Source organism: Haliotis rubra, unplaced genomic scaffold, assembly GCF_003918875.1.
Source record: "Haliotis rubra isolate DU_JTF1 unplaced genomic scaffold, ASM391887v1 Scf42, whole genome shotgun sequence".
Classification (NCBI taxonomy): domain Eukaryota; kingdom Metazoa; phylum Mollusca; class Gastropoda; order Lepetellida; family Haliotidae; genus Haliotis; species Haliotis rubra.
In genome coordinates, this window is record NW_025767102.1 from 1,178,099 (window position 1) to 1,201,474 (window position 23,376).

The 23,376-nt window shown below is 38.9% G+C and overlaps 1 protein-coding gene across 20 annotated transcripts in view; it reads right to left on the reverse strand.

Annotated features, from left to right (window-relative positions):
* Positions 1–23,376, reverse strand: part of LOC124288537 (CLIP-associating protein 1-like) — a 153,985-nt gene that overhangs the window by 99,717 nt on the left and 30,892 nt on the right. For 9 of the 20 annotated variants that reach the window (XM_046725067.1, XM_046725078.1, XM_046725080.1 and 6 more), the window contains exons 1-4: positions 13,953–14,382; positions 3,672–4,153; positions 3,006–3,084; positions 81–124 (exon numbers count right to left, since the gene is read on the reverse strand). In XM_046725067.1, the coding sequence (XP_046581023.1) occupies positions 81–124; positions 3,006–3,084; positions 3,672–3,938 (390 nt within the window). In that variant the 5' untranslated portion in view covers positions 3,939–4,153; positions 13,953–14,382. Of the gene's footprint in view, positions 1–80; positions 125–3,005; positions 3,085–3,671; positions 4,154–11,242; positions 11,575–13,952; positions 14,384–23,376 lie in introns of those variants that run through there. The other 11 variants (XM_046725070.1, XM_046725065.1, XM_046725068.1 and 8 more) reach the window with 5 other exon arrangements.

A 23,376-nucleotide genomic window follows, 5' to 3' on the forward strand; every position in this document is an offset into this window, starting at 1 on the left:
CTGGATGTGACATGCATGCAGTGATAGTGGAAGGCAATCAGATATTTGGCCTGGAACAATGAAAACAAATGAACACATACCTGATCCTTGGAATCCCCAAGTCGGTCGATAACTGCTGGTAACACTGCAACAGGAGACATGACTTTACCACACTCTGTAGCTACTACCAGTGTTTAAAATGAAGCAGGAAAGTTAATCAGTTCTTCAAAATTCATGCTAGTCTTCATGCTACACTTAACCTTGGTAAGAAAAATAGAAAATCCAACAAAGGTACACATCCCTGACTAGTATCATTTGCGGACTATGATTCTGAACCAGTTTTTTTAATGCTTAATGTTGTTACAAACTGACAGAAATCATAAATATGCTAAACATCGTTTGTCTTGTTCTAGCATTGGTTAGGCACAAACTATAAAGGTAAATGAACTGGACAATATACTAATCACCTGGCATAGAATTTCTGTGGCTGATAAGTCCATGGCAGAAGTAAAATATTTCGAGAGTCACACAGTTCACATAGTTATAGCAACAAATATACGATCTTATGATTTTGAAAACTGATGAACAGTATGCACCATTTATTATCATTACAATTATTCTAACTGCAAGTTATGATAAGGAATTCTATAGTGGAGAATGTCTATAGTGGAGAAAATACTTGAAATATGGAATGAACTATTGTATCACAAGCAGACAGAAAAGGGTTATCTCCCTTCCTAAAGTCACAAGCTGTTGGAGGTTGATCATAACGTAATAGACCTGATAGTGACTGGTAAAATATTACTTTAACCTCTAAATTGTGGTGCAGGGGCCGAGATGAATGACTACCTTTAGAAGTCATAGATTATACAATCAGTACTGTTACATTTATCCTGTTACCCATATCATTAACTGATAACACCCACAGCAGTGTAAAATCATAATGCATGGACTACCATTCTATACATATACATTTGTCCAACAGATGTGATATAGTTTGCTGTGCTTTCATTGGAGATAACCCTTTTCTCCTACCCTCTCTGCAGGTTACAATAAACTGTGAGTTGGGGATTATGTCACTAACGAAACAACGTTGACACATGTGGAGGTGGCTGCATGTTCTAGTCCCGATTAGTACTGGTGTTACGGTGCCAGTCCACTGAGATACCATATAACAGTTTAACATGGACACCCATCTCAGACACCATGGCTCATAGAGTGCTGAGCATTTGGCAGGGTGACCAAAATTACCATCATTTAATTTACTTTTGTATGAAGTGGCTAAGTGATCTAAATCCCAACCTTCTACTTTCCATTCAGATAAAACAATGTATATGTCAGGGTAGAGACTGCGATCTGGTAGAATCAGAGATTCTACCAGTAGAGATTGCGATCGGAGTCTCTACCAGTAGAGATTGCGATCGGAGTCTCTACTGGTAGAATCTCCGATCCTACTAGTAGAGATTGTAATCGTAATCTCTACTGGTAGAGACTACGATTATATGGATTATAACGATTATAACAGTCTAGTGTTATATCTGAATAAAATGCATAGTACTGTTCAGAAAAAGTGTCTGTGTTGTTTACCAACAGATCACTCAGAGTTTCTACCAGTTGAAGACGATTGCAGCCTCTACTAGTAGGATCGGAGTTTCTACCAGTTGAAGACGATTGCAGCCTCTACTAGTAGGATCGGAGTTTCTATCAGTTGAATTGGAAAATGTACTGGTAGAATCTCCGATTCAACCAGTAGAGACTACGATTACAATCTCTACTAGTAGGATCGGAGATTCTACCAGTAGAGACTCCGATCGCAGTCTCTACTGGTAGAGACTCCGATTGCAATCTCTACTGGTAGAATCTCCAATTCTACCAGATCGCAGTCTCTACCCTAACATATACATAAGATGCTGGCAGTATCTGAAATGGTCTTGTTTGACATGATTCAACATTTGTACAGTCTTAACATCAAGTATATTTTCTAATGTAAATCTGGATAGTTTTCATATGTATTTAAAACTGAGTGAGGAAGTTGATGATTTTGGAAGTCACTTAATTCATGATATCCAGGTGGAAAACTTATAATTTGGCTCCTAAAAGAAGCATGGGATAATAGGGCCCAACCCACCACCTGTGGGACACTGGGGACCTTCCAGCCACCTGTGGGACACTGGGGACCTTCCAGCCACCTGTGGGACACTGGGGACCTTCCAGCCACCTGAACATACATATGATGACAAGCATGGGACACTGTGGAACAAAGTCTGCACCTGAATGAGTGGGCAAGCTGAATTATGTTCAGAATATTTAACAATATTACAGTCATATCATGGAGAGTCAGCTTATGACAGGAAAGGTCTGTTACTAGGTACCTATTTTATACCTGGATCCAACAGGAGACGAGCACAGGGTACTGATGACCTATTCAACACCTGACTCCAAAAACGAAACAAGCACAGACTACTGGGAGGTGGGGACCTGTTCTGTTCCTGAATCTCAAAGCGAGACAAGCATGGGGTACCATCATCCTCCGATGGACAGAAAGTTGTAGCATAGGCACCTGGGAACCTAATCGATATCTGTGAGGTGAGGTGAGGTGAAATTGGGTTTAACGTCGTTCTTGAGAATATTTCGCTCATATGACGACGTGCATGCGTGTGTATGTGTAGGTGCGGCTGCTTGTACTAGCCCAGACTTAAGCTGGTTTTATAGTGCTAGCCCACTGAGATACCATGCCGCAGTGAAGCATGAATACCCTACTCAGACACATTATACTGACTCCGAGCCGACCAGTCCTTGTTGTCCCCATTAATGCCGGGCGCCAGGCAGGGACCAACAAGTACCATGTTTTAACGTCTTTTGGTATGACGCGGTCGGGGATTGAACCCACGACCTTCCGCTCTCCGGGCGGACGCTCTAACCACTACACCACGGAGGCGGTTAATCGATATCTGTAACCACACTGACAACTTAAGCATGTGTTCACCTTATATATTTCTTTACATGATCACTTGACTGGCTCTTACCTGAGGTGACATGTGGCTTGAACTCCTCCCCCATGCGATCCACCATGAGACACAGCACCTCCAGGCCATTCACCGATATCTGCAACAAGAAGCACAGTGTACACATAATGACACATAACAATCAACTCCTGAAACAGACAACTCAGCTTTAGTTCTGGAAAGTGGGACTGTTTTGTGGATGTACCTGTGGATGTGTGTACTGATGTCTTTAATGTCTGTGGTATACAATCATGTGCACGGTACTGAAAAATGTTGTGTTGTATTTTTAAGATTGCATCTTCCTCTTCAATACACAGAATTTGCAACATTAAAACTAAAAGTCTATGAATCCTTGTCCTAAGCCTGATTTAAAAAGTTACTAATTCGGGGGATTCCTAGAATCAAATACTATAGGAGCAAAACTCAAGTACCACAGGATTTACCAAAAAGTTGCAAACATATTCTATCTAACTAAGACTTTTGAGTTTGGAAGTATATTTCCTTTACTACAACATAATGACTGAAAGTCTTTCATCTCTCTCACAGCCCAATGTTTAAAATACATATTGCTTTACAACATTTGGCCACTATTAGCAACTTTAGGGCAATTTGTTATTAGAGTGTATTGTGAATAGAATTTGAAGCATGATATGTTGGAGACATCAAGTAAAAGGGAATAAATAGTACCATGAGATGTTCTAGGATTTTATCTGAGAGCGGTGCCTCTGGTTGCGTGAAGGATCGTTGTCGTCTTCCCACGACCCGTAGAGAATTACTCCTGGTCAGTGGTGAGCTGCTGTTCTTGGGTAGCCGCAAAGAGTCACATCGTGCCAGTGTCTGTAGAGTACCCTGATTTCTTGGTACTCTCAAAGATCCAGTCCTTCTAAATGGTGAAAGGTCACTTGGATCCATTTGGAATTTCTCATGCGGGGAATCCACACAACACTCCGGCATAGCCAGAGTGAGCCTTAACAACAGGTGTACAACTAGGTCCTCGTGACTTTATAAGACACCAGAAAATACGATTTTACTTGTGTCCAGCACACATTCCGTGTAAACCAAGTAAACAGTGCATCCAGTCTACGACAATTGTTCTCAATGTTATGTATGTCAGGTTCGATTCACGGTCTCACAGGGGAATTAATTAAATCCAACATTTGTCAGTTTATCTGGAAATGAAACATTTCAAAATAAGCAACATGGCTCCAAGTGAACTGGCTTGAGCATTCAAATTCAAAACCTCCACCATTAAGTGAGTGAGTGAGCAGCTTTTAGCAATATTCCAGCAATATCACAGCAAAGGACACCAGAAATGGGCTTCACACTTTATACCCATGTGGGGAATTGAACACGGGTCTTTGGTGTGACAAGCCAACACATTAACCACTAGGCTACCCAACTGCGGAATATGGTTTTAGGCCACTTGTAGCAATATTCCAGGAATATCACGACAGGGAACACCAGAAATGAGCTTCACACATTGTATCCACCATTACGAATATCAACAGCCAGGCAAACAAGTCTGGAGAAACAAGAGTAAGTTATGATGATCAGCTGATGGTATCAGTAACTGATAACCTGGTGTGTAACCCTTATTCAGCCACAGTCTAAACTTTAAGTGCTATCAATATCCTCAGGCAGTTCATATGCAACACTATATCTTTAATACACAAAATGTGTCAGGGGAGACAACTGGTGTACTGGACAGGAGCATGATAACCACATCAAGCTATTGAAGGCAAACAGCTGCTTGTGACACAAAAACGTATGTCTACACCGCCAATCTTGAACTTTGGTATCATTTTCAGTAGATTTTAGTCAGGTATAATGACTAGTTATCTTACTAGACCAGAAGCAATTCTACCCAACTCGGACTACGATCAGACTGAAACAAGCAAACCAACCAAGGTGAACTGGTACACTTCTCTCCCCAAGGGAACACTTATGATGGAGAAAGATTGCTTCAGATAGGCATCTTATACTCTCCCAGAGACAATTTGTCACCAACCAACTTAAACATACATCTTATACCAATTAAATGATATATCTGTTACTGGCAGTTAAATTTAAGCCATGTTAGGACTGTATCTGCCATATCGCGTAGGCGACCTCTACAGCAATGCCAAACCAGCTGATGATGTTGCAAAGTCATCATGACCTACATAAAGACATCATCCTTTCTTTCTAAACTGTATCTGAAGACGATATCAACCACAACATGACTGTGCATTTACTACCAATCCTGCAATGAACTCATCAGCCACTTGCCAGGCAATTCATGGATAACAGACACATGGTTTACAAGTCATAAATCACAGACACACAACACACCAGGAATGCACAACTGTTTCAGACAAAAACTCACACAAATAATGTTAGAATCCATTTGAGCAAGTGTAAAGATTAAGCACAAATATTTAGCACTTTTCATGAAGTACCTGTCCCCCAACACCTGTCATCATATTCCAGAGAACCGTGCCACAAATTCCTCCGCACTGATTCCACCAATTGTTTAAACTGAAACTTTCCATTACAACACCACCCAGCTAATCCATGCATCAAAGAACACATCTTCACAACTATTTCCACTTTGAACTCCACTGGCAATGTTTCAAGTTTACAACAGAGCAAAAATATTTTTCAAAAAACAAATAAGTTGGCAACATGATTTAAACTCAAACCCAAGAACTGTCATGGTCGCTGGTCTCCACACACAAAATCATCTGCGACTCTGTAATCCTCATGCTTCATACAATACTTGATGAAGAATGAAATGTCGGCAACACAACCACTGCCATCAATTCCTCCACTGGTACCGGCCTCCACTTCAGCATTGCAACTGGGATGCTCTGTCAAGTTTTTTTTACAGTTCACTAATCAAACATACCAGGGAAAAAATTCTCCAGTAATAACAAGGTTGTTTTTTTATAGTTCCTGCTTCTCACAGACATGGTAATTGTTTAAGTAAACAGACAGGTTGTAGAACTAGAACAATGGCCGCCTGTTTGAGATGAGGTGTACCTGCTGGCAAACAGTCTGACCATACACACAGAGACGCCTCCAAATATTTTATCAACAAGCTCACCTTGTATCCACACATTAATTACCTCTTCCACACATTTATCAATCACTCATTCATCCTTAATCAGGACGCAATGCAACTAGTGGCTGAACAAGGTCACGTGTACCAAGAGGTCCTACAGACTGGAGCAAGTATGGTTTTACACTGTTTACAGCAATATTCCAGCAATATCAAAGTGGGGACATCAGAAATGGTCTTCACAAATTGCACCCAGGTGGGGATTCGAAACCAGGTCTTTGGGTTGACAAGCTAACACTTTAACCCATTAAGCTACCCAACCGCCTCCTACAGTCTGGAAACAATACCTCCACTACTATAAAATCAACAAGGACCACATTGCATCCATATTGCTATAGTTAATCTGACATACTAACCATAGTAGTTGGAAAGAATTGGGTGGCCCTTTACTTCGTATGAATGTTATACATTAAAGGAAGATTTTTAAGGCTTATGTATTTGACTAGCACATCATTGTTCTGCAGTATTCATTTACACACTCAGAGCATCACCATGATCACTGTTTGAATGAGATAAACATGTTTATCATGGCTTGTGTTATCAATGTGATAAACCAATTTGATGGACTTGGTATCATGATCTGATAAACATGCAAGTTATAACTAGCATCATCTAGCAAGAACTAACATCTCACTCCATACATCAATAGAGCCTTTTTCTCTCAACAAACTCAGTAACATATGAATAATTAACTTATGGTTCAAAGTAATATTGTTCTACAATGGAAAACAGTAGTGATATTCCTGCAGACGCATACAGATCAAACAGTAATCACACAAATAAAGAACCCCAAATTATCCATACCAAGTGATGCTTGCAAGCTTTTAGCACCAAAGAAAGCCAGGAAAATGAAGCATTGTCCAGCAAGTGGCTCCAGTCTTTAGGTTCACATCACTGATCAGAGGTAATCAGCAAAATGCAAGGGACACAGTTTATTTGAGTGACGCATCTTTATCAGCTGTGGACAAATTCACACTTACAGTTTTGCTGGACTCACAAGTCAGACAAGACAAGAAATACATAATAATTTGCCCATTTTGACCTATTTCTTTTAAATGTTTACTTGCCCTGGGGAATAGATCAGCACTGGGCAGATGGGTGGCGCAGTGGTTCAAGAGTTGCTTTTCACATGGTGTACGAGGTTTGATTCTCGTACTGGTAAATTCTCTGTATTGTTATTGCAGGGAATATCGTGGCAAGACCTTATTCACAACACAAGACCTTATTCACTCACTCACCAACCCTCAATAGCTATTTATTATTAGAGCTGTGACGATATATCGTAGTATCGATAATCGTGATACTTTTTCTGACAATAAATATATCGATACTTTATCCGTATCGTGATATGTATCGTTGACCTTAAAATTGTGAATTTTCACCAGAAATTGACGGTTATGTCAAAATTTACACTGTTTCTTGTTATCAAAATACACTTTTTTAAAGAAAATAACTAATGATAGCACATCGTGGTATGCATCGTATCGAATCGTATCGTTCCATGATATCGCAATACGTATAGTATCTTGAAATTTCTGTATCGTCACACCTCTAATTATTATACAGCATACTGTATCACTAGATAGTTTGGGGAGCTGTGCTGAGCTTTGTCATCATGACAAATCAACCCCGGAACCTCCATCACATCTCTTGATGAAGCATCACAACAAGAATGAACCACAATGACAGACAGCTTCAAAGCACAGAAAAATGAACTAAAGACCAGTGTGCTGTCTGTCAAAAGATAAAGGCTCATGACCAAAGTCAAGGTCACTACAAATCCTCCAAAGTTCTGCATATTCACAGCACAGACCACTTGGACCATTAACTAGTACAAGCATGGTGGTCACTGAGGAGCAAACACATGAAAACAATCACAGGCAATATTAGTGAGTTTAGTTTTACGCCGCTCTCAGCAATATTCTAGCAATATCACGGTAGGGGACACCAGAAATGGGCTTCACACATTGTGCCCATATGGGGAATCAAACCCAGATCTTCGGTGTGGTGAGCGAACACCTTAACCACTAGGCAGCAACATTAGTGATATTCCCACTCATTACTGGAATCACTACCAACACTACAGATAAATGCATATTCCTTTCAACCACTGTTTACATTTCATACAATATACCACCTATGTGGCCCAGTAGGTAGAGGTCTTCCCAGTGAGATGACTGTAGGTGGTTTGATCCCTGGCCATATCATATCAACGTTGGAAACAGTACTTTTTCTTCCCCTGCCTGGCACTTCGTGTTACTGTGATAAACCAAAGACCGGTCAAGGCTCAGTGTCAGGACAATGTGTAGAGTGGATTATCCATGTAGTACTGCAACATTCATCTCAAGAGCCTATAAACCCAGCATTACTCTGGACCAGTATAAGTAGGCCTCATTCAGTGGGCCAACATTCACATGCATGCATGTAGCTGTTGTAAGTATTATAATCTTGAGTGCATCGTTAGACACCATTCACCACACCTCCATTCATACAACAAACCACCGTACTGATCATGAAAGTGTGAGGGGCAGTCCGGGACACTACAAACTGGGACCATGTCCTCCTGTGGGGGTCCTCACACCAGGTCCGGGCCGCTGGACGGGGAAGCAGACAGAACAACATCCTTGGCATGCCCACTATGTTATTTCAAATTGTCTCCATTGACACGACAAATACATCACCTTCGAACCTAGAGATTACCTTGATGACAATAGGAGCAACACAGACCCTTCTTACAAATAATGATACATGTTGTTTTTTCTTAGGTTGAAAGCTTTACCTTAATGACCTTCCACTGATTGGTGCACTGACAAAAAGAAGGTACTGAATTCTCTCAAAATCCAGAGTTCAAACTTAAAAATCATCAAGGGATCCCTGTCGTAACCCTAATGCTAAACGCTGGAGATTCAGGAAGGCCTAGATCAATATACATAAACCGCACCATGACATCAGAAGTCTAGGAAGTCCTAGTTGCATTAAATAAATCTAAATAACAATAACATAAACAATTTAATAGAAAAGCAGCTATATCCCAAACTTAGATCAATTCAATATTTTGACAGGAGCATTTCAATATTGAATAGAGACTAGCTCACTCACTCAATATTTACCATGAATAACAATCGAGTCAAACTAAAGTAGGATTCTGCAATAATCTCATACCACCATTAGCGAGATTACTGTCCCAGGTCAGTGAACAATGATAAATATTAGAACACATTAACCTCAGCAGCATTGTTGACATGTCGACCTATCACCTGAGATAACCACTAACAATACTCCACATGCATTGAAGCAGAGAAACACAATACTGTCAGTGCCCTAGCTACGTTACCAGCGAAAGTGAACTCCCCGATCATTCACACCCATTTAGTCCCAGTCTTTAGACCAAGCCATACTCCAGACAACTAGATGTTACTCACACTGCACATAATGTTTATAAATATAATCATATTTTCTCCATTCTGCATGGAGCCTATAATAATCTTGATAACCTGTGAAGATCCGGGTTCATTTATCTTCAGTAACCCATGCTTGTTGTAAGTGGCAACAAACGGGTTGGGATAGTCAGGTCGCTGACTTGGTTGACACATGTCATTGTATCCCATTTGTATAGGTCGATGCTCATGCTGTTGATCACTGGTTTTTTGGTCCCGATTCGATTATTTACAGACTGCAGCAATATAGCAGGAATATGGCTGAGTGTGGCATAAAACTGAACTCACTCACTTGATAATGAAAATAATGTTTGAGAATCATCATGCCATTAATCAAATACAGTTGATCTCAACATATATAGTTTAAATATCTGATTAGCACCTGAATACCTTCATCATGACAAACTGTTGAGTTGATAAATATTTACGCCATTTTCAGCAATGTTCCAGCAATATCATCTAAGGGGACACCAGAAATGGGTTTCATACATAGTACCCATGTGGGGAATCAAACCCGGGGTTTCAGCATGACAAGCAAATACCACTAGGCTACCCCAAACTGGTGGGATAACCAAAGTGGTTAACCCATTCAACACTAGGCCGGAAAACTATTTTTAAACCGCAGGCAGTGTTAAAATTATATATAATTTTAGGAACCTAACAACATATGATTCTTTTATCAAATCTATCACTTTTCAAAAAACACTTATTAAATTTCAAATGACCATATATTATCGACAGGATTAGAATTATAAACTATTTTTTGCAATGTTATTGAAAAAAACAATTCTTGGAAACCTAGCACGATACATTATAATTGTAAGCTTGCATTTTCATCACAAAAATAAATCTATCTAAGTTGTAGTTGTATTATTTAAATAACATAATAAAAATAAACTTCATATTTATCAACAGTAGGATTAGATCTTTTAAATGGTGTATGGGATGTACCGGCGGTAGTAGCAATAACGTTTTACAAGCTTATAATTTCCTTCATAAACATAGGCTTCATCTGTGACCTTAGAGTCTCTGGGAACTCGGTGTCAAGGCAGTAAATGCCTCTGGTTGACTGGTGTTGAAAACTCACTCACTCTCCCAAACTATTGAAAAAGGTGAGTGAATTAGGTTTAACACCATTTTGAACAGGATTGCATTTATAGCACAATGAAGCCCTAAGCGATGCAATCTCAGATGTTTACCATGGGAAAACCCATTGTGCTGGCAAACCAAAAAAATAATTGGGGTGAACTGAAAGCTACTGGACAGTAACAAATATATACTGACAGTTGTTACTCCTGGGGATTGGTCAACTTGGCTGAATCTTGTTTGGCATGTTGCCAACTGAACAAGGAAATGGGATAAACTTTTAACATCCTAAACCCCCAACATTACATTAGTGTTTAATATTTAAGTAAAAACAAAACAATGCTGATCATGCAGCTTCAGAGAGCAGACAGGTCATTGAACCACTTTGTCCGTATATACTTATATATTATTTGACAACAAAAATATATTATTATGAGTATGTATTCAGTACTTCTGCAAACACAAATAACATATTCCTCCTGTAAAATGACATTTGACTAAAATTAACTATATTCCAATGTCAATAAAATATGAAACATACGGTCATGAACCTAACACCCTGGTATTATATTTAGACTGAATTATACTCCAACTGAACATACTAAGTACAATCCTATTACAGGTAACACAACCACCTGGTAAATAATGCTCCGGTGCTACAAATCCCGAAAGGAATCCTTCCCAGGACGATGTCTGCACAGCATGCATGTCAATCTATGTCCCACACTGGGGCACATAATCCAAGCATTGTGTCATCCAAGTCCAGGTCACAGACACACGGCACACTGCTCACGGAACTCCACGGGACAGAAGCACCAAGATAGCCACATCCACATTCTCTCACATCCAAAATGAAATATCCAATACTCTACCACTGCTTCTGCTAACAGTGGGCCACTCAAGCCATAAATTGTACATTTATCATCAATATGTCTGCCCTAATGCCCCAGGTAAGGCAAATCCGATCATGTGACTGGCAAAAAAGGGAAACGTTGACAAGTGAGCCAGTAAGCCTAGTGGGACGGGAGTATAGTGAGAAATCTATCAATCTAGCGGAAGTGACTTTAATGACCGAATACAGATGAGGTCATACAGGTGGGAGTTGTTTATAATCGCTGCAAGGTAGGTCAGGTGTAATTCATACACATGACCTTGTGTATGATCATATGATATGCTCATTAAATAAGTACTACCATTAATTTCACATAAATTTTGTCAACATGTTTACTTTTGTTATTCATATTGTGTATCAAAATTGACTGATTACATTTCATATAAACTGACTTATGACCTGTCAAAAACACAACATAATAACAACAACAACATATAAGATTTCACATAACTTCCTACAACTACATTCCTGCACACAGTCCAAACACATATGCTATTGATCTACTTCAAATCTGCAATGACATCAAAGAGCCTACAAAAAGCCTATTGTCTAAAATTACACAACAGTAACTGTTCAAAGGATCTGCATTTTAAATGACAGTAAAAATTCTTGTTAAAAGTTAAAAGTTTTATGTTATCTGTGAAGTTATATTTTTTGTTTCCTGTATCAATGTCGATGGGAGGCCTTATAACTCAAATGCACTACCTAGCTCATTTGCCTTAAAGCTTTACACTGACATGTGAGAAAGATGTTTATCAGAAAATTCCACTTATAAAATCCACAGCAATAAATATGCATCAACAGTTCAGACCCCACAGGCAATCAATGTATAACAACAAGCTGGCTCTGGGTCAATAAACGTAACTTCAAGTAAAGTGGAAATCAAATTCAAGCTCAGTATGGATTCCTTGAGATGAAGGTACAGTTTTCTATCATCTAAAATGTCAAACTATGCACAGAAAAAGAACGTTTATATAACATTGAAGCCAAATGATATTTTTAATCAAGACAGTTAATTTGGAGTTGGATTGGAAAAGTTCACACTAGTTGCAAAACTTTTGATGAGGATAACATACGAATCTATGAAACTGAGCTAGGTTTAATGCCACTTTGAACAGTATTCCAGTTTTATGCATGTCAGCTGAGTATGGGAGCAAAGCACAAAGTGATGCAAATCTCAGACATGTCTTTCAACTTTGGTGGAACCGAGGATCTTAGTACAATAATAACACGTGCACGTATATTGTGCTGACTTCCATACGCAAGGTGTATGCTAAAAACATTCAAATCATTACCCAGGTCAAGGGATCAGTGTGGAACTACAACCGAAGATTCCTGTGATGCATTAGAAGGTTAACAGTCATCTCATCCCACCGGGTACCCATTCACTGCATTGTAAACAGAGGCATGTTATGAACAAAGTCACTTGACTAATGTGAGACCAGTGTCACATGTGCTTTGCTGTCACAAAGGTATGGCGATGACAACCCTACAAGTAAATGAGCGAGTGAAGTTTTACGCCCCTTTTAGCAATATTCAAGCAACATATCATGGCGGGTGACGCCAGAAATGAACTTCACATTGTACCCATGTGGAGAATCAAACTTGGGCCTTCGGCATGACGAGTGAACACTTTAACCACAACGCTATCCCGCCGCCCCGACAACCCTACAAACATTAGGGGGAAATATGAACAAATTGCAGCATTTTAGATGTATCAGACGGAGTATTTTAAATATGTATAGAAATGATGTTGCATGCACTGACTGAAAACGTTCATCAGCGAATCCTTCAGCAAACCTCATCGAAATGCATCTCCACATCCTGTAAATATGATATCCATGACCAGCATACACTTCTCTATTGATTTCAAAATTCCAAAGCCAGAGGCAAATTAATCCTGCATCAGTTGTTAGACATAACTCTTGTCAACCGATGCAGCAAACAATATTAATTGATTGGTGAATGCATGCAGAGCATGAACAAAACACAACACATATTCCAACCAGAATGAATATCCTGGACTCTAAACTGGGACAATGCAACAGGTGTCGTCTGTTCTAGAACACACCTCGATGTTCCAAAATGCCCTGACTGACTTAAACTACATTATAACAACAAACCCATGTTTTTCTCAGTACCCTAAGACCAACGATATTCAAATCATGAATTCATACTTGTCAACTAGGTGACATACATGTGAGAAGCTCAACATAAAACGTTTACGTTTTTCTGCAAAGCTGTTGCAGCCGTCGCATCATCGCACTGGACAAGGAATCATTAAACTCTGTATCAACAAACCACCTCTCGACACAAACACAAGGCTAGAAGATGGTTGACACAAGAGCTCCCCATCACACAGCCATCCCTGTATCAGCTTACCATCACACTTTACATTTCCATCAATGATCATCAATAGAACAAACACAAACACAGACACATCCTCGAACAACCTTGAAGGTGCTCCAGCTTACACTGTGATGTAAGACAATACCAATCGAAGTTCTTCAATCAATGTCTCCAAGTTGCCATGCTTGCATCTTCCTCAGGTAACCATCCACGATGTGACAAATGCTATCTGCACTTGTGGCAAACAGGCCAAACTTTGCCCCGAGGCCAGGTCGCTTGTATTATGGGATGTGGACCTGCACATCAACCACAGAATCACAACAGGTTTATCAGTATGGGCCTCAGTTCATTCCAGGTGAGACAAGGTGCTAATGAGAAGCTCTCCCATTTGCTGTGTGTACCTATCGGTAAGAGGATTACATATTCTGATAGCCTGTGGTGAACGTGTTACTTCATCAAACCAGTTTCCCACTGAGTTGTACACTGTAAGCCGAGTCTGTTTCTTTAACACAACAAGCTCCCTATGGTGTTTAGTACATCCTTGCCAGAGCACTGTCAACTTGTCAGCAGCTGATTTATAACTGTAAACAATCATGCACATGACACCAAATGCAGTGTGAGACTCAGCCAACTATCATTGGACAAGGAGTAGGTCAGATATTTAAATATCTAATGAAAGGTGATCCTCCACTTTCAGACATAAGGATCAATATGTATCTGTTTGTGACTTGTAAAAACAACAACTTAAGCATACAGTGCATCTGTTTAACCAAGCTTTATTGGAATGTGACTCCTTAATCATACAAAAACAACAATTTCAGAATTAAAAACCCATCAAATTCATGTTGTAATGCTAAAAAAAACACCATTGTCATCAGTAATAAATACACATAAACTTTATTGCATTTTTTTAGTTCGAGATTTCAAACTACCTACACAAGTATCATGGAAGCATTTGTTTTAACTCCCCTCAAATTGTCAAAACTGCAGTTTGTGCTATTGATGTAGGTGACCCCAATTCAGAGTTCCAGCCTACTGCACATGCAGATCATGCTTGGCAATATCGGTATGGCGCCAGCTGGTACTTAGTCACATGGCTGCTGCTGCTGCTGCCATCTGGGTGACATGTCTGAGACAACTCCACCTCTCATCACTTAAATTTCATTCTCAGCATTATTAAGTTCTTCTCATGTTTTCTTCCTGCCTTATCCTTTACATCAATTTATCCTGAGTAAATCTGGTCTGAACAATTGACTACAGTTTCCAGATTGTATACAAGATGCATAAGGGATGAGATACAAATGATGATGGGTTTGAGACTAGACCTGCTGATATTTGGCCCCATTTCTGTTGCAAATGGTATAAAAACATACTCAATTTCAAAGTCAGATGGAAAAAGTCATTCATGCAAATAAGGACTCAAATTTGCATACGCACAATAAATTTGAAAGTTAACACTGCAAGAAATGTTGTGTCAATTAAGGTTGGCTGTTATATTTCAGACCAAAAACAAATCACTTATATTTCAAGTTTTGGGTTGTAAAAACAACAACACTGGGATATGGTAATTCATAACCTAGCCACACATAAATCAATATTTCATCAAACTTCCTCCATTAAAATGCCCTATCTTCGAGAAACAGCAAACTTCCCTATTGAATGTCAATTATTAACAGCTGCTTATCCTCTGGCCTATTGATCAAAACCGATCCATCAATCAAATCAATAGTGAAAAGAACAGGGCCTGCAGCTAATGAGCAGCCCCAACTCATCAATATCCACCCAATATCATAATTAAACCAACCTTTTAAACACACTTGCCCAGAGAGGCTGACTTCAAAAAGGCAAACTTCTTAGCATGAGAAACTAATCTCGTTTGCAAACAAAAGGCCTTTCAGCAGAGGTGTGATGGAAGTTAATCTGTATGTAACATTAATGTGCAATCAGGTCCTGTGGCTACTCCCTAGTAGGCATCAAAGGATACCATGCCTTGCCCTCAAGTGACCCCTGGGGTCAGTGTTAAATGGGCAGATAATGCTGCCTTGCCACCCAGCATCAACAGTTAATGCTAATGCACACTTAGGACTGATTCTATGGGAGGGTTGCTGTGACATAATACTGGCCTGGTATGACACAATATCCATAGCTCCTGCTGATAAGGGGGGAGTATAAATAACCACTGCAAGTCTGGGCAAGAGATAACAGGGGAGCTAATTGCGTCCCCCTCATTATCATGGTCCTTCAAGTAGGTCCATGAAGAAATCTGACGGGATCTCGATACTCTGTCCATAAACTGGTCATACACCATTATGCAAAATATACAGCCTGATCACAAACTGGGGTCATATTTGTTTAGATGTACTTGTCATAACGACCTACATGAATGCTGAAAGCATGAAAAAAAGGTAATATGTACTTTTTCATTCTACTGTTGTACTGTAGAAATCTGGAGATAAATGTAGCGATATTCTAGTCTGTCTCACATTCCCTGAACCACATTATATTCCCTATTGCCTAGCCCTTCCCTGCAATGCTAAAGCCCTTAATGAATAAGTCTAGATTCCTTCAGGTTGTAAATTTTCCATCTCACTTGGGCTCCTTTTCAATTTTTAATGGGTTTATTTGTTACTATCAAAATATATATATTCAGAGACTAAGCATTAGTCCAGCATTATTTTTGTGAACATACCAGTTTTCTTGATCACTGGTACCTGATAATATATCACCCACATAATGCATGTAGTAAACTATGGTTATAAAAAACTAAAAGAGACCAGTAATTTTAGTTTGTTATAACCATGGTTCATTACAATTATTTGGACTAAAATATACAGCAAGTGGCTTGAACACAAAACATGTTTGCTACATCTGTAAGTTTGTCATATATACAGTCTACTGTATTTTGTTTTTATCATCTTCAATATCATTATCAATAACAAAATTGGGGACACCAGAAATGGGCTTCACACATTGCAAGCATATGGGAAATAGAATCCGGATTGTGGACATGATGAATTACTTTAACCACCAGACTACCAAACCGGCCCTAAAAGTGAGTGAGTGAGTTTAGTTTGAAGCCACTTTTACCAATATCACAACGGAGTACACCAGAAATAGGCTTCACACATTGTACGTATGTGGGGAATAGAACCCAGATTTCAACGTGATGAGTGAATGCTTCAACCCCTAGACTACCCAAACCACCCCTAAAATATACAGCAACTGACCGAGACAAAAAGTTTGCCATATTCATCAGTTCATTATAGGCACATCCATCACAGTTTACAGTATTTTGTTTTCATCACCTGGTGACATCCCACTGTAATGACTGAAAGACTGAGTAAACATCATATGTACACCATGTTTACTTGACAGATAAAACGACCCGACTGAGCTACAGTGTGCATTTAGAAACACCATGCAAACAAAGCATGACAGGTGTGCAAATGATTTGTACATTATACCATAATGCATGTACTTCATATGAGAAGGGGCGGTGGGGTAGCCTAGTGGTTAAAGCGTTGGCTCGTCACGCCGAAGACTCGGGTTCGATTCCCCACAAGGGCACAATGTGTGAAGCCCATTTCTGGTGTCCCCCGGCGTGATATTGCTGGAATATTTCTAAAAGCGGTGTAAAACTAAACTCAGTCAGTCATATGAGAAGTCTGCTTCTGACAGCTAGATAACCTTTCCGGAAAAGATGACAGCATATTCCGGCTGTTGACTTTTATGTCAGAATGCAATCAACATGAATATGTTATCAAACAAGAATTATGCCATCAAAAACCCATTAATGGTAACATTTTAATCTGCAAAGTTTTGGGATATTATTCAATAATTATTACAGGTGTTTCCATGGAAACACTGAAAATCAACATAAAGCAAAAAGATTCAAATTAGGTTGTTGCCATAGTAACTGAATCCAGGGCCTCTTATGTCTTCAGTTCTTATCATTGGGGTTACAAAAGAAAGCCATGGACTTCCATGCTCAAATTCAAACACTGAAACATATGCACAGTTTTGAGAAAAGGTATTTAATGTTATGAGTTATGTCTGGATTTACAGACATGGTAAAAGTATTCCACATCAACTAGTGAGTGAGTGAGTTTAGTCTTACACCACTTTTAGCAATCTTACAGCAATATCACGGCACCAGAAATGGGCTTCACACACTGTACCCATGTAGGGAATTGAACCCGGATCTTCAGCATGACGAGTGAACATTTTAACCACTAGGCTACCCAACCACCCCTCCACATCAACTGAGGATAACAATATTTTATCATAAACAAAATGCATTGGCTACTTTATTCCTTACTGTCTTACTCATGTAAACAAATATGACAAAATTTGATGTGCATCATAAAAAATCAAAAGTATAAACAACACTACAAGAAAGACAAAAAAAATCAGCTTCACTATAGTATGTACAAAAGGATTTTAGATTAGCAAAAGATTTAGAGATTTGGCAAATTCTTTATAAATTACAAAATTTGATTAAGATATAAAAGTCTCGTGAAGAATCTATTAAAGGGACAATGCAAGGAAAGGCCCCCCAAGCCTTTCATCACAACACAGTCCACATGAGTTACAGGTGCTTTACCACTAATGTGTGGAAACAACTGGACAGTAAGAGTTACCTCCCTTTACTCACCCACCATATCACTATCATGTAAAAACAAAATGCTTTTTCTTGATGCCAATTAGGTCAAACTTTGTTTAAATTGGAACCAATATCGTGTTGTTTCTTATTAGTTTTGTGGAGAGCTGTTAGAATGATTATTATTATAAATATATCAGTTATGGATGTGTTGTGTCAGCTGGTTTTGTCTCCAAAAGGAAATGTAACCTGGGTGTATTATGGAAATGTGCAAGTTTGTTTCTCCAGCTGGACTTATCATAACTTGACGTCATTTACATTTCTGAAACAGAAAAACTGGTGAAAACAGCTGAGAACTCATGATGACGTTTCTTTTGACTTTACTTTACAGAGTTATAAGAAATGAAAGCTATGCACAGTTAAGCACAATTCTACTTTCATATGTTTTACACATTTGGCAAAACTTAAGGCAAACTTCAAATTAATGATTTCATGGCCATGTAGCTGAAGGAATTTCATCTTTCAAACGATGCATTTAGATTTTTGTAATTCTTAAGTAACAAGTCAAAAGTTATATAAGTTCATATATGTTGGCGAACAAACAAAATATTTAGAACAAATATGCAGGGTTTTACAAAGACTTTGAAAAATTGTTGTCATGGTGACTCACAGTACAGGGTATTGGGAGTCATTTTCTTAATTTGTCCTAAAAATGTTTTGTAATTTAAAATACCATCATTAATTATAAACAAGGCAAGGATGATGAAAGCATATTTTGTGGCATTGATATAATGCATGGTTATTGTATTCAGTGAAGTTTTTTTGGATTCAAGGTACACATATTTAAAAAAAAAATACATCAGCTATCACTCGTATAAAAATATTTTGGAAGGACTTTACCAAATTGTTGATTGAAATATGCAGGAATTACGCACCATTTAAAACCCTGAATCTCTAACCAACATCCAGGAATCAGGAATTCAAAGATATGATCTGCAGATCCAAACACAACAAAGGGATGCAACTGTGTAAAGCACATTACAGCTGGGACGTGGATGCCCCAACCATTATTTTGTGAATGGCTCGACCTACGATAACCCTAAGTGTATGAGCACTGAGTTTCTTATGACCAGTGTGTCTGGGGTTGAACCAGGATGCTGCCAATGGAGAAGTACATATGTTATGTACAGACAATGGCCATGTGTGAAGGCAAGTTTTGCATCCAAGTCTCTTGGGGAACTAGTTCTGTATCACAAGTCTTGCAGTGAAAAGGTCACGTCCGTTCCTCAGGTTTATATATAGTGCCCCGGAATCAGCCAGCTTCAGTTCACTGCAGAATGTGTGGGAGGATACTGAGAAATGTCAGCCTGGATCTCCCAAATAACTAACTACCTGGCTAGCTTAGCTGGGAAAATAACAAAGGCCAAATCATTTTGACAGTTAGTTTTTTAGTTTTTTTCACCCAACACTTTTAAAGGACAGATGAAAAAGAAACAAAACCCAACACACACATGGTCTAAAGCCAAATAGTGAGTGAGTTCAGTTTTATGTCACACTCAGCAATATTCCAGCTATATGGTAGCAGTCAATAAATAATAATGGACCAGACAATCCAGTGACCTACAGCCTGAGTATCGATCTACGCAATTGGGATACTATGACATGTGTCAACCAAGTCAGCAAGCCTGACCACCTGATCCTGCAAAAATTGAATAAAATAGGTGAGCTCCTGCATTGATAAACATGTAGGAATACAAAGTTTGTTGTAGTTTCATCAAATATTTCATATGAGAAAAAAAAAAAAATCAGATTGGTGTTAAAATGCTGTTATAAACAATCACAAGATAAAAAAATAAGGCTTAGCACTTTTTGTTTCTTAACCTCGAAAGGCAGGGGCGTTGATCGTTTAATTATCATTGTAACTGGTGTATAGGCAATACTTGAGTTGTCAGTTTGCTAGATCACAACACTAGAAATCCACCAGAAACTGATGTCTGGTGGAGTTACTTCCAGCAGAGGTAACATTGTATTCTTTCATGCTTGCTCTCTGTTGAATGTTGCACTGGGCCACAATCTAGTGGTATGATGGGGGTCTGTAAATAATCAAGTCTGGACCAGACAATCAAATGATGAACATCATGAGTATTCATCCATGCAATTTGGATAAACCAGCATCAACTTAATCGGTGAGTCTGACCACTTGATGTCCATTAGTTGCCTGTTACCATAAGGATTGGTTGTGGAAACCAATTCTAACCCGGATCTTCAGTGGGGTTTGGTATGTGAAGTGAAAGAGAATATCCGAACTAGACATGTGACCTGAGCAGTATGACTCACCCCATAACATTTTCTGTATAAACAACCTGTGCATGAATAAACAGGAATCAATATCTCAAATTAATTAAAAATGTCTGTCATCAATAATCCCCAGCCATGCATAACCAGAGCCATTTGAATCAACCAGGGATTTACAGGGCGCAAATTCCTGCATCCTATACGCATAAAAATTGACAAAAGACGAAACAAAATTTAATAGCAAGTCCACAGGGACACAGAAAAAATCCAAATAATTTTTGTAAAATTTCGATCAAGTAACAACAAGTTATCACTGAGTCTGCTACTAGCCGTGTTATTGTATCATTTAATTACTATAACAATGTGATGATCATGATACACATTACAATAACAGTAACTGAATTACAACAATATTACAACATAGCATTAATAATAATATTTAAGTGTCTGGGACCCCCATTTTGTAGTCCAGGACCCCTGAAAATTAAGAGTATTTGAAGGACCCTCAAATACAGGACTCAAGGTAAATCCCTGATCAACGCACCTAGATGGAACACTGGAATTTGTTCAGTCATCAGAATCACTTCAAATATCATAACAATCGAGCTTAATGACAGTTCATCCCCCTTCAACAACTATGAGTACACTCTCTAAAAGAATGAGTCAAAACTCTGTATTATTCCATCCAGGACAAAGCTAATGTCTGAATCAACAAGAGCAACAGAAACTGAGGATCGAGAATAGATCGTTTATTGTAGTAGGTTCCTATGTGGAACATAATGGCTGGCAACGGACCATCAGCGCCACGTGGAGGCGACGTGTAGCGGAAGTGTGGATGCTGCTGGTAGTGTATCAGTGTTATCTCTGTTCACTCCACAGCAGCTTCTGTTTGTGTAAGAGTTGCCTCCCTTATATAGCAATTATATTTCATAATTCATAGGATTTGTTTTCAGTGATATGCTCTGGGTGTTATCGAGAAATACTGAATAACATAATTATAACAGTGTAGATATGACATCTGATGTTAAGTCAGGCATTCAGAAATGTATTTCAAACAAGTTTGAATTAATGACATAATTTGAACTATTATACATATCTTCTTTGAGAGGCATTTTAGAAGTTGTATAGATGAAGGAAAACCAAATTAAATGGATAGCCAACATTATCAAGCACGTGACGTACCTACACCGAAACGTCACACTCATTGCAATAAAGAAGTTGACCATCCATAGAACTTGGTTTTCCTTCCTTTATTATACATATGATTAAGTGAGTGAGTTTTACACTGCTTTTAGCAATATTCCAGCAATATCATGGCCAGGGACACAGAAATGGGTTTCACATGTTGTACCCATGTGGGGAATGGAACCTGATTCTTCAGCGTGATGAACGAACACTTTAACCACTAGGCTACCTCACCGCCCCTCGTATGATTAAGATTACAACTGAACATGATAATGGTGCAGTTCTTAAACAGAAATAAATCCATACCATCTTGTGTCAATGGTAGGTGAGTGAGTAATGCGGGGTATAACTCTTATCATTTAGTCTATCTTCAGTCCTGCTTTAGCAGATGCATTGTGATGGAAGAAGCTTAAAGTAAGGTAAGAATCACAACCACATTGACAAAACCCACAAGCACCAGAATGGTGTTGACAAACCACTAAAGAGAACTGGTGAGTCTATTGTCCACACTAGCCCCACAGCTACTGGACACAGCTCCACACAATCAATGAAGTGTCGCAGACCACTGGGCCATCCATCTGTACAGTCTTGACACACTGATACACACTGAAACATGTTCAGTCATATCAGAGAGTTTCTTTAGTGATGACTCACTGACCTAGTCTACTGTGGATACAATCGTACAGGTGGGAGAAAGCATTATTCTTGCATCAAAGCAAATTAAAATACATAAGAGAAGGTAAATACTGTGTGTTTACTGTGGTCCCCATGAATGAAGCTGAAGGATTATGACCTTCATCTGGAAGGCACACTCAATACGCCCAAGAATCCCAACCAGCCTCTTCAAGTCATTCCTAACACTTGTTATTATTCCAGTTTGTTCAGAAATATAAACTAGACTCTGATTTCTATCTCAGAAATCCTGTACCCCGCATTATCCAACCAAGTTGTTACCAAATGAATGTTTTGTTTGCATGTTTGTTTGTTGTTAACGCTGCACTCAATAATATTCCAGCTACATGGCAGCTACCAAAAAAATCTAAAATTTGTTAATCTAAATATATTCTTTGAAAGATGGAAAAATTACTTTTTAAATACATGACAACTGCCTATGAACTGTGACAGTGTAATTTGGAAAAGCAATAAAATGGGTTTGGGCCATAATTACTTTCAGATTTTGTTGGGTTTTTTTCAAATTATGTTATTCTCCCCAATTGACAACTTGGAGTTCATACACAGGAACTGTATCTTAAGATAAAACAAGAAAAATAACAACTAAAGGTAAGATTTATTCATACTCAAAATATGATATATTCTGGTAGATAGACTCCAGATCATACCGGGGGTCCCACAACACCACTACCTCCAGATGATAACCTTCCATATCATCTTCTTGCAACAGCAGCTCCACAAGGAACCGGTAATGGTGTCAGCATGGGCTGCTTATG